The sequence below is a fragment of the Vipera berus genome, assembly GCF_964194415.1.
Source record: "Vipera berus genome assembly, chromosome: 10".
Lineage (NCBI taxonomy): Eukaryota > Metazoa > Chordata > Lepidosauria > Squamata > Viperidae > Vipera > Vipera berus.
Genome location: NC_138213.1, coordinates 16,389,245 through 16,402,424, shown reverse-complemented (window position 1 = coordinate 16,402,424; position 13,180 = coordinate 16,389,245). Strand labels below are relative to the sequence as shown.

The 13,180-nt window shown below is 42.1% G+C and overlaps 1 protein-coding gene across 2 annotated transcripts in view; it reads left to right on the top strand.

Moving 5' to 3' along the window:
• Positions 1-12,318, top strand: part of PRMT7 (protein arginine methyltransferase 7) — a 36,652-nt gene extending 24,334 nt beyond the window's left edge. For both annotated transcript variants that reach the window (XM_081336035.1, XM_081336036.1), the window contains exons 15-18: positions 531-605; positions 4,813-4,973; positions 9,795-9,891; positions 12,084-12,318. In XM_081336035.1, the coding sequence (XP_081192161.1) occupies positions 531-605; positions 4,813-4,973; positions 9,795-9,891; positions 12,084-12,245 (495 nt within the window). In that variant the 3' untranslated portion in view covers positions 12,246-12,318. The remainder of the gene's footprint in view (positions 1-530; positions 606-4,812; positions 4,974-9,794; positions 9,892-12,083) is intronic.
• The last annotated feature ends 862 nt before the right edge of the window (positions 12,319-13,180 follow it).

Sequence of the window (13,180 nt, the reverse complement as noted above, 5' to 3'; positions counted from 1 at the left end):
ACTTTTCTGTGGCTAAGGAGGGATGAATGATATATTTTTTTTGAAACTCCTCCCTTAACAGTTGAGTCATCCCTTCCCCAATAATGCAGGCCAGATCTGCATTATTTCATACACTTCACTTTTGTATTTTGTCCAAATGATGTTCTCTCTCTCTCTCTCTCTCCCTTTCTTTCTTTCTTTCTTTCTTTCTTTCTTTCTTCCTTCCTTCCTTCCTTCCTTCCTTCCTTCCTTCCTTCCTTCCTTCCTTCCTTCCTTCCGTCTCCAGCTTACCAGAAGTTTCCACTTTTCATTTCATCAGAGTCTTTTTCACTCTATTTGCACGCACCGTGTAATTGTAGAGATCTTTGAGTGTATTTATGCAAACCTGTTCTTCTCCTCAGCTGTATAACTAACCACACTATGGCCAAGAACTTCTGCCAAATATAAAGTTTCTAGTACGTGATTTGACCCTTCTAACACTGTGAGCCAATTCCTGTATTTTACTAGAATTTACACTGCTGAGAAAGGCTACTTGTTTCTTCCTCCACTAGGATTTGTGGCGAATCCGAAGCCCGTGTGGTACCTGTGAAAGTTTTGATATGCGCCTTATGGATGACATGATAAAGGTGAGTTGTCACCTGGAGAAAAGTCCAATGAATCATCATGTGGTGAGATTAGTCTTTTACATGGTAGTACCTAGAATGTGCATGAAGCATTGAGTACATGTTTTTTTAAAATAAAATCCACGATACAAAACTTTTAGGAAGAATTTCAATTGTAATAATGAAATCTAATATAAACTTTAAAAAGAGAAGAGATTAAAAAGTGCAAGGAAAAAGGAAAAAAAATTAGAAAAATAAGAAATCATTATAGAAAGAGAAATGTGTAAAATGACTTCCAATCTTCATCCTAACAAGTATAAACAAGTATAGTAGCAGTGTGTCCATAAATCTTGCAAAAAAAGTCATCAGATAAACCAACTTAATATCATTTCTTTTCACTTTTTAACCATTTTAATCTTTTAGTTCATTCAAGGATTGTCATCGAATTTGATTTATCTTCCTCTCTTCTTGGTCCCATTCTCTTCTTTAGGCCTTTAACAAGCCTATTTTAAAAAATCCAGCAAGAAAGAATTATTATGCTTTCATGGTTTGTCGTTTGTATTTCCCATTTTCTCTGGCATATCCAGTGAGACATTTTTCTCCCAAGTCAATCCTAAACCACTTCTATCTTGTCAGATAAAAGTTTTTCCACATCTGTCATTTCTTCAGTACTGACCGCTCAAAGTTACAGCAGCACAAATTTGGATGCTTGGCAACTGATTCATATTTATGATAGTTTCAGGGTCCTGTGATTCCCCCCCCCCCGTTGCAACCTTCTGAAAAGCAAAGAGTCAAGGGGGTCAAGCCAGATTCACTTAATAACCGTGCAATTCCCTTAACAATTGTGGCAAGAGAGGTCATAAAATGGGGCAAATTTCACTTAACAAATGTCTCGCTTAACAACAGAAATTTTGACCCCAACTGTGGACATGTCAATGCCCCTGTAACATCTTTTGGGCATAATCTATCCATAGAAGTAGGTGATGCATAGATTATGCCCAAAAGATGTTACATGCGCATTGACTTAACGCCACAGCTGAGCTGAACGTTTCCTTGGCTAAGCGAGACATTTTTTAGGTGCATTTTGCCCTGTTTTTACAACCTTTCTTGCCACAGTTGTTAAGTGAATCACTGCGGTTTTTAAGTTAGGAACAAGATTACGTGAATCTGGCTTCCCCGTTGTGACTGATGCTGTTCGTAGGGTGGCTATTAATTGAAAGAGAAAATTCATACTGAGGACTTGGGTGATGTGGGCTTAAGAGGTTGGACTAACATAGAAGTACCAGGTTTGGGAAGGTCTCTGTCAAGGTAATGATTAATAATGGTAACAACAATAATAAAATAAGTTGGAAGGGACCTTGGAGGTCATCTAGTCCAACCCCCTTCTCAGGCACGAAACCCTATACCATTTCAGACAAATGGCTGTCCAGCAGTTTATGACATAATACCAATATACAGCGCTGGAGCATTCACAGCTTCCGGAGGCAGGTTGTTCCACTGGTTAATTGTTCTAATTGTCAGGAAATTTCTCCTTAGTTCTAGGTTGCTTCTCTCCTTGATTAGTTTCCATCCATCGCTTCTTGTCCTGCCTTCAGGTGCTTTGGAGAATAGCTTGACTCCTTTGGGGCAGCCCCTGAGATATTGGAACACTGCTGTCATGTCACCCTTCGTCCTTCTCATCATTAGAGTAGACATACCCAGCTCCAGCAAACGTTCCTTATAGGTTTTAGAAGCTAACCAGCTTGTGTAATGTAGGATGTATGATGTAATGTTGGGAATGACTTAGCAGGGTCTATATCCCTTTAAGAGCCTTTGTATAAAAGGATGGCTCTGCTGCTGTGTTCTCTCTCTCCTGTTTCCTGCTGTAACTGCTGTGTGTTGGATCTTGCTGTATTAGCACGTGTAGGTATTTTGTTCCTGGTGTATATTGTAGACAGTGTAAGATAAACCACCATTTAATATAGACCACTGTTTACTGTATTTACTCCTGGGTTGTCTCACGCAATAAGACTGTGCATGCTCTGACAGTAGAGCATCTTGCCTTGGCTGTTGGTCAGCTGTTGCAAAAGGGTAGTATGTATATACAGATATTCCTCAACTTACGGCCATAATTGTGACTTAGGATTGCTAAGTAAAGCAGTTGTGAAATGAGTTGTGCCCAATCTTACGACTTTTGGGGCACAGGTTGTTAACATGAATCACTGCAGATATTAGGTGAACCAGGCCATCCCATTCACACAACTTTCAAACTACAGGGCCAACTGGGAGCAAAGTTGAGTAATCCCAACACATCAGGAGGGGGAGATGGCTTAGTTGGTTTATATGTTCATATCTTGTGAGATGTCAGATGATATTACCTAGTATGGTAATGAAATGTCTGTAAGAAATCCGTCAGTGTCAGAGAGTACCAAGGACCCCATCAGTATCAGATCTGGCTTTGGCCTATAGTTAAACACACACACACACAAATCTAATAATGTCTAGTCTAATAAATTATTAGTCTAAAAAGTCTACTAATAAGAACACTGACACTTCTGTGCCTTTAAAAATAGTACTAATCTATTAAAAAAAATTTACGAAACTTTTCAGTGGGGCAATTGTATAACGATCCCGAGCAGAATCTTTTGCTACAGCCAAAATTAAGCTGAGAAACGAAGGTTCAGCGATGTTACTTAAAATACCGTGCACTCCCACAAAGACCTTTGTGCCACCTCCTTTTTGTGATAATAAGGGGTTTGTAAGTTCTCAGCCCTCATTGTTGGAGAGCATAGGGCCCAATTAACTTAATTGCAAAAATGTGTAGTTATTGGAAAGTACTACTTAGAAATGTCTGGGATGATGGGTTTAATGAGTCACATTAGCAGCTGGGAGCCTGTAGCAAAATCTGCTGTGAAAAGGGCACAAACATGGAGGGCCCCCCCCGCCCCACCCCAATCAATTAATTAAGACAAATTCTTGCTGTGTTCTGGTGAATCCCTCTGTGCATATGCCACGAGTTCACTGGGTTGCACTTTAGGTCAAAAGTGGGTTGTACGTTTTGTTGAAGTTGCCTTCAACCAAAACGAAACAAACCACATGAGTCCCAGAGTTCTGATGCAGCCGTGATATTTTTGTCCTCCTGGCTTTAAAGGAAGAGCAGGTAGTTCGACTGCCAATCATTAGGAAACAACCGTAGTAAAAAGACGAGTCTCATTTGAATTAAGGTCAAATGCCCCTGACTTCATGAGCGTGCCAGTGCACTTTTTTTTGGCAATAGTGAAAAACGTCTTTGCCATATCCATTTTCTGGCATGTTGTTTGACTTTCCTGTGTAGCCTAGAGCTGTGGGATCTCTTACTGGTCTCCTATCCATGTAGTAACCAGTAAAAACTGCTTAGCTTTTTTACACCAATCCAGGAAGAGACTCTAGTACTGGGTTCCTCAACCCAGCGTGGCTGGGGTTGGGGGATTCTGGGAGTTGAAATCCACGGGTCTTGAAGTTGCCACAGTTAAGAAATCCTGATCCTGGCTCAGGGCTGATGCAGGAGAGATGGAAACTAAACTTATAAGTCACTGGATAACACTGTGGTCTTAAATAAAGACAAAGTAGAGAGGACTCTTTATGCTTTTGAATAGAGCTGATATTTTGCAGATATTTTTATAGGTTGGGAAGGACCATTTTTTATTGCTAGGCCTACCTTTTAAGTAGTATGTATCTGTTGTTTTATGTGCTGTCATCTCAAAATGGTTGCAAACTAGCCAAATCTTCAACAGTGGCGGTGCAGGTCATCTGAAGTCTCATATTGTCCAAACTGGATCTAAAAGTATCTGGAATGGTTCCCTTAGTGCAGGGGTGTTCAAACTCGGCCCTTTTATGACTTTTGTGGACTTCAACTCCCAGAATTCTTCAGCCAGTGTGTCTGGCTGAGGAATTCTGGGAGTTGAAGTCCACAAGTCAAAAAAGGGCCAACTTTGAAGACCCCCTACCTTAGTGGCTCCTTAAGAGCGAATTGGGATTTACAGTAACATATCCATAAATTTAGAATCTGAACCCCCCAAAAAATGCTCCTGCATTAAAACTAGTTTCATTACTCTTCCTGTTTTATGAAAAAAAGTTTCACAGTCTTGCATTGTTAATTGTTCATATTAGAAACCACTTAATTGTCTACTCCTTCAATGCTTTGGAATTTCGGAGAAGTGCTTCTTCCTAAACTCTGCAGCGCTGACCCAATTTTTCTTGACGCGTCCTTTAGAACTCCTTAGACTTCCGAGAATCGAGGGAAGCCGAGCCCCATCCACTCTGGGAATACCCATGCAGATCCACCTCTGATCCCCTGACAGTTCTGACGTTTGACTTCCAGCAAGCTGTACCAGAACATCCTCTTGTGAAAGAAGGCATCATAAACCTGTCACGGTCAGTATTCTAGGGGGGGGAACTAAACTGCAATATTGAACGTTTTACAGGACGCTCCAAAACACTGTTTCCAAGGCGGGATGACTTCCACTGACGTGGACTTCAACTCCTAGAGTTTCTCACTCAGGGTGGCCTTTGCTGAGAATTCTGGGAGTTAAAGTTAAGCCAGCTGGGACATTCACAGGTTGGGAAACCGTATTCCAAGCTATAGGTTTGTCTTTTATTAGCAGTTCGTCGCTTGCATCTGCCATTGAGTATAGTAACCTTGAACATAACATAGAATAACTGACCTGGGAGATCTTCTAGTCCACCCCACTGCTCAACCGTATACTATTCCAGACCAATGGTTGCCCATTCTGTTCTTAAAAACCTCCGCTGATGGAGTGCCCACCGCCTCTGGAGGCAAGCTGTTCCGCTGGTTAATTGTTCTCGCTGTCAGGAAGTTTCTCCTTAATTCTGGGTTGGGTCTCTTTAATAATCTTCCACCCGATACTTCTCGTCCTGCCCTCAGGTGCTTTGGAGAATAGGTTGACCCCCCCCTCTTCTCTGCGACAGCCCCTCAAATCCTGGAAGACAGCTATCATGTCACCCCTAATCCGTCACTTCAATGGGCTCTAGACATACCTAGTTCCTTTGACCATTCATTGTACAGTTTAGCCTCCAGTGCATCAAGTCTTGATTGAGATGGGATTCTTTTAAGGTTGAGGGCTACTAGGGGTTTTTGTAGTGATACCGAATATGAAGCGATATTGATAAAATAACACGCTAACTGTAAGAAAACAACAACAAATCAGCATCTGTCCCGTTTGGTCCTCTCGGAGCGATTTGGAATGAAAACCTGCCTTGGGACTAACCAGGTTAGAAGATGCTAGGAAAGGGTAGGCAAGGATAACTAGCTTGTCGTCTCAATGAGTTTTGATATCATCAATCCAAGGATTCTCGTGGGATGTTTCAGACTTTCCCAGCACACCTCAGAGAACTGCCTTGTTTGGGGCAGCGTAACCTAAATATGGTTTCCTTCCATGCTTAGTAAAACCTCATCAGAGGCCCCGCTAGATGTCCTCGCTGAACCTCGAGTAAAGGACATGTGAGGGAGACCATTTCAGTGGCAGCAATCTGGTCCTCGAATAATCTTCAAAGGGGTGTGTGTGTGTCGTAGTTCCTCCTTCCTTCTGCTAGGTACTTTAGTTTTAATATGCTCAGGGTGTCTTAACAATTTCTTTAAAAAGATTGCACCCTTTCCTTGCTTGCTCTTGGTCTCAAACCAGATTTTTGTGTACATTTGAGCTACAAGCAATCCTCGTCTTAACAACAGCTCATTTAGAGACTGAAGTTAACAACAGCGCTGGGGAAAAAGTGACCTATGACCCTTGGTCACACTTAATGCCCGTCGCAGCATCCCCAGGGTTCACGTGACTCGAATTCAGGCACTTGGCAACCGACTCGTATTTATGACGGTTGTGCAGTGTCCCAGGGTCATGTGATCCCCTTTTTGCGACCTCCTGACAGGCAAAGTCAATGGGGAAGCCAGATTCACTTAACAACCAGGTTACTAACTTAACAACTGCAGTGGTTCACTTAACAACCGTGGTAAGAAAGGTCGTAAAATGGGGCAGAACTCACTTAACGATTCTCTCACTTAATAACAGAAATTTGGGGCTCAGTTGTGGTGGTAAATTGAAAAACTACCTTGAATCATCTCATTCTGTATCCTGCTAAGTATCTACTAGGCAGAGGACACAGTGTTTGGGCACTGAAATAAAAGAGACTTTGAACCTTTAAAGGAACTCTTCCTTTTAAAAAATAGGCTAGTTTTGCAGTGTCATAGCCTAATTAAAACAATCTCTCACCTACGAAGTAACATATTGTTCTGAATGAATAATGTATAAATTATCTGGTACCATATGAATGATTTGATTTATAATGATGTTTATTTCTCCTTTCCAAACACAGCCATCTGTTGCCTGGCTGAACATTTCTTTCTGAACATAGACAGAGTCTGTGGGGTTATCGTTGCACCCAATTATGGTGTCATTGCCGTGCCAGCAGTAAAATGTTGGAATGTGCCGTAAAAATCAATGTTTGTCTGCAGAGTGATCCTTATTTAAACACCAAATGTAATTTTTTGAGGAAAATTATCCTGTAGTTCACCGTGGCAAAAAGTTGGGCGTCTGAGATTCCTTTTTGAGACTCTTTTTTCTGAAAATCAAATGAAGAAATTCCCTTTTGGTGAATCAAAAGCACTTTATCTGGAAATAACCAAGCATTTAATGCGAAGTAGAAGGGGTGCAGATGTCTGTGGAGATTCTCAGTCATCCAGGTCATGGTTGTCCCAAAGGTGCTTTTTTCCAAAAGGCAAGTGGACCTCCTTGGTTTTGTTTTTTTTCTTTGAAAGAGTTTTGCTTCTCATCCAAGAAGAGAACTGAAGAAGCTTACTGGATGAGAAGCAAAAATGTTTTCAAAGGAAAAACCTTGGTGGAGCAGTGGGCTAATGCCTCCTTAAGTAACACCAGCTGCCTGCAATTAGTGCAGGTTCGCATCCCACCAGGCTCAAGGTTGACTCAGCCTTCCATCCTTCCCAGGTAGGTAAAATGAGGACCCAGATTGTTGGGGGCAATTAAGCTGACTTTGTAATAATGCCGCTTGGGGTGTGTGTGTGTGTGTGTGTGTGAAAGCCCTAATAAGCAGGCATATACATAGAATGAAGGCTATTGCTAAGCACATTGGTTTGTGCTTTAGATTGTAAGCCGCCCTGAGTCTTTGGAGAAGGGCAGGATATAAATGGGATTAAAATAAAATAAAAAAAACCAAGAAAGAAAGTCCATTGCCTTTTTTTTGGAAGAGCACCTTTTTTCAAGAGGCAGCTGGAGTTTCTTTGTTTTTCCTTGAAGACATTTTGCTCCTCATCCAAGAAGCTTCTTCAGTTCTGACTCAATGAACTGTTCAGTCAAAACTGAAGAAGCTTCTTGGATGAGAAGTGAAACGTCTTCAAGGAAATTCAAAGTCCAGTTGTCTCTTGGGGGGGGGAACACCTTTGGGAAAGTGCCCAGCAGGGTTTTGATTTCTTTCCCAAAACCAAAAGGAAGAAGGAGGAACTACCACTTCCTTTTGAACATTATTCCAGTCCTCATCTTTTGGGAGGGAATGTGCCAAGTAGCAAACTTATAATTTGAACATTGCCAGTGCAAAGATCCTGGTTTTCCCCCCCCCCCCCTTGGATCTCATCCTCAGATTCCTTGACTCCTAGCCTGCTGAAATGCCTTATTCCTAGTTATTTTGCATCCTAATAGTGATCCTTGAACTTTTCAGGCCCTGGATGGTATCCATGCTTTTTTAAAAAAATAAAATAAATCATCACATTGTAGTACGATTGTAATATCTTTCAGGCCTTTAGACACTATTTTAGGATGCAGTGGGGGCCCTGCTACGGACAAGTATCACTTTGCTAAGTCTGAGAATTTGATAGTTTTTGCTCCTGAAGAGTCTGCAATGTAAAATGTGTGTCTGTCTGTCTGTGTGTGTGTGTGTGTGTGTGTGTGTGTATGTGTGTGTGTGTATTTGTTTTCGTAGATTTTCACGGGTATAGGTATGTAGGTCTTGGCGTATTTGGGTCTTTTCCCGTGTAGGATTGAGGGTGTCTTGGCGACGTTTCGACGAGATCCCACTCGTCATCTTCAGGCTGATGTCTTCGGTTTCGCTCAAGCACGAAGCTGAAGACACCAGCCTGAAGATGACGAGTGGGACCTCATCGAAACATCGCCAAGACACCCTCAATCCTACACAGGAAAAGACCCAAATACGCCAAGACCTACACACACACACACACACACGTATGTATGTATGTATGTATATATGTATATATGTGTATATATATATTTAAAGTATAAAATCTTCGAAGACCGAGATGGATACACACACACACACACACACACACAAGATGTCTTGAAAACGTTGTGTTCCGAGAACTGGTAGAAAACCTGCTTTTAATCAAGGAGAGCATGGACTTGCAATCAATCTTCTTGGTAGCATCTCCTGAAGGCATTGTGAATTCAAATTTTGATGGAATACAGTAGTTTGATTTCTGTCCCTCTCTCTCTCTCTCTCTCTCTCTTCTAATATACATTCTGAAAACATCAAAGGAACACAATGAAAGCTCTGGTACCTTTGCTATTTTTAAGAAAAGTAACAAAGAAGAAAAAAAATTATTAGTTTCTGTGGCTGACTAATAGATTATTTTCTGTTCTTTGGTCCTGAACTGTTATCTTCCAGCAATACAGGAAGACAGCTCTTCCCAAGAGCTATTATGTAGATCTGAATGTCCTGACGTGTTAAGCAGAAAGAGCATTGTTTTGAGAACTATATTACTATCCATCCTAGGGAACAGAACTTTCCAACGTTAATTATCTGTATAACCTTCAGTTGAATTTCCTCGCCTTGTTCCTTTCCATGCTGTTTTTGCAACCTGATTATTTTAAATTCTTTTTTTCCCCCTTTATCAAGATTTCTCTGGAACTTTTTCTTCAACTCTGAAAACTAGACATTTTGTTTTTCTGGCAGAGTGCTGCCTACAGTGCTAGATCTTAAGACTTGGTATTTAACGTACTGGGAAGGTAAACCAAAAGTCATTTTAAAGGGTTATTTCAGCATGTGCTTACCTTTGAAGCAGACTCTTTCCTGCCCTTTTACGTAGACTTCTGATAAAGGAAAATACTGTTCGTATTTCAAAAGGAGTTTTGCACACTACATAATGCATGTGTTGTTCTATCGGTATTCTTCAGGGTTTGCAGGAAATCTATATTTAAGGATATATATATATTGCAGGTGTGCAAAGAGTCACGGAGCTGTTCTGTGGATGGAATACCATCTGGCACCTAACATTTCCATTAGCACAGGACTTGTGCAGGATTCAAATGAAAAGGTTGGTTATGTTCTGTTTCAGCTCTGCTGCACAAGGAGTTGGCGAGGTGGGACAGCTGTCGTATTGAATTGCACTGTAGGCAAAAAAAAAAAAGACCCATCAATTCTACTCAGTTCCAATGCCTAATTTTGAGCATATTTGGAAGGAATTCAGTTGTAAGCGGTTGCTGAAAATAACGCAGGAGAAAGATTTAATAATGAATGGTGGTGAATCTGCCGTTCCAATTAAGTGGAATGCATGCGATGGGAAGGTCCTACAGAGCGTATTACGCAGTGTGGTTAGGGTGGGCAGGCTCGCCAAGAACCTACAACAGAGATTTAGCTGCAAACTACAAGAGGATTTACTACAGTTGTAGATTGGAGTTGATTGAGTGTAAAGTTGAAGGTGCTCACTTAGATTGACTTGCTTGGAGGCCTCACAAGCAGTTTTGGGGTTTAAAGTGAACCATCATACTATGCATATAACACAGTAAGTTGCCGTAGAATCATGGCATTTAAAATATAATGCGAAAAAAGGGGAAAGCAAAAAATTCTTAACACTATAGTAGACAAAAAATGACAATACGAGGAGACTTTTTAATTACAAACACAATTGAAGCTGGGATTTTGGTTGGAAGTCGTTGCAGTCCCAAGTCAATCGGCCACATCTTCAACCGACAACTATTCGTTCAGTGATCTTTCATGATAGCACTGAACAAACTTGACTTATGACTGCTCCTCAATGTTTGTGGCCAATGCAGCATCCCCCCCGCAGTCACATGATCAAAATTTGGGCACTTGGCAACTGGGCGTGTAGTTACAACAATTGCAGCATCTCGGGGCCTGCCGTTTACTCCTCTTCCCAGCTGGCTTCCAACAAGCCAAATCCATGCTAGAGGTAGAGAAATGGCAACATTTTTGCGTACCCTGTTTTCTCAAAAGTAAGACCCCGGAAATAAGCCCTAGCTGAATTTTTTGCGGGTGGGCCTAACATAAGCCCTACTTTTGGGGTGAGGCACACACCTAGAAAATCAAGCGTGTGTGTGTGTGTGTGCGCGCGCGCTCCACACACCCTGCGCCCACTTACCTTGCAGCCAGGGTTCTCCTCGCTGGCCCACTTCTTCTGCGGCATCCCCAGGCTTGCCTTTCACAGTCACAGGCCTTTCCGGAAGGCCCCTGCAGCCGAGAACCGAGCTATGGATTGAATCCACAGCTCAGTTCTTAGCTGCACAGGCCTTCCAGAAAGGCCTTTGACTGCAAAATGCAGGCTGGATCTCCACTCTTAGCTGCAGAATGAAGCTGCTCTTTTGCCTGCAGAAGAAGTGAGTCAGCTGGGCGGGGCTGTCGATGCCAGAGTTTTTATTTTATTTATTTTTATTTTAATTCCACACCCTGGAAATAAGACTTGGTGCCTCTTGGAGGCCACAAAAATAAATAAATGAGACCTGGTCTTATTTTCTGGGAAACACGGTAAGTTGGGATTCGGTCCCGGGTCCTCAGACATACATTTCTCCTGGTTAATAAGCATGTGCTGGCTTGGCTGTTTCATAATTGAGAATGGCATCCTTAGAAGTCTTGTAGATAATCACATAATGGAGAATCCCACTTTAGAATTTCTAAGGACAGTGCTGCGGATCCAAGGTAAAATGTTCTGAATGGTTAGAGGATCCACTGGGATCGGTCACCGGGACCAGGAGTTTAATATTCTGAGCTTCATATGCTGGAGCCCGTCCTCAGGGAAATTGTCTATACCAGGGCTAAAGCAACCTTGGCTCTTTTATGACTCGTGGACTTCAACTCCCAGAATTCCTGAGCCAGCCATGCTGAGGGAAAAGGGAGAGGTTTCCAAGCTGGCTCAGGAATTCTGGGAGTTGAAGTCCACGAGTCATAAAAGAGCCAAGGTGGCGTACCCCTGGTCTAGACTTTCTGATAAAGAGCCAAGTTCCCTAAGGATGGATTCTAGCACGAGACAGAAAGCTTGGAAGACTAAACCCACTAGTCCTGATGACCAACCCAGATTGGATCCTGCAACCTTATCCTGAGACTCGTGTATTTGCTTTCATTCGTGAATGCTTAGAATTCAAACGAAATAACTACTCATCTCGTTTGTCCAAGCAAGACATGTTGACCTACAGAAGGAAAATGGTAGCTAAGGATGTTAAAACGCCTTCACTTATTTTCCCATCTGATTGTCCCTGGTTGTTTTCTACGTAGGACTATTGTCAGTGGACTCCTCACTGCAAGCAGGCTGTCTATTTCTTCAGTTCAGCTCTTGAACCAAGTTCTCCTGCCAGTGGTCCCTCAGCGGTTGCATATGCTGTAAGTTTCAATCCAGCGACAGGAGAGGTTAACATGGACTTTAAGCCCTTAATTTAACAGAGCCTCTTGTTGTGATGTCAAAAACATTTCTTTCCCTTTTTAGCTTGATCAATAAATACATCCACAGACAGTTGTAATAAGTCTGCATTTTTGAAAGGGTGGGCTCCAGGGGTGTTATTGATCTTAAAAACGGTTGAGTTAGGTGACTCGATCCCCTTCAGAGCTTTGGATTGCAACTTCCCAACTCCCTTGCCCATCAGCCACGCCGGTTGGATTAAATCCACAGTTAAAGGGCAGTGATTTGATTTAAGGTATATGACACGTCGGTCGTATTTGTCTATGGCAGGGGTAGGCAACCTCGGCTCTTCTATGACTCATGGACTTCAACTCCCAGAAGCTGACTCAGGAATTCTGGGAGTTGAAGTCCATGAGTCATAAAAGAGCTGAGGTTGCCTACCCCTGGTCTATGGAGATTCTCAATAATCCAGATCACGATTGTCTCAAAGGTGCTTTTCCAAAGTGGACTTCTTTGGGTTTTTTTTTTCTTTTCTTTGACAGAGTTTTGCTTCTCATCCAAGAAGAGAACTGAAGAAGCTTCTTGGATGAGAAGCAAAATGTTTTCAAAGAAAAAACGCCAAGAAAGCCCATTCGCTTTTGGGAAGCCCACCTTCGGGACAACCAATCTTCTTTCAAATTATCTGACTGGGCTCTGTTGCGTGTCAGTGTGTGAGAGAGCAGGACAGCTAAGCTACGCACTTTCAGGGCCAGAGAGAAAAGATAGACATAGTCCAGACTGCTGGATTGATGTGGGGGGAAAAATCCAACACATTTGAAGCACAACCTGGAGAAGACAAGGATTTAACAAAATTTAAATTTGCCCCAAGCTTGACAGATGCCGGGTGGCGAAATGCAAATAGCTCATGGAGCTATTTCAAAATTCCTGTGATGGTCACTCAGCATCCATCAACCAGAGCCAAAGTCCTGCTGGAATC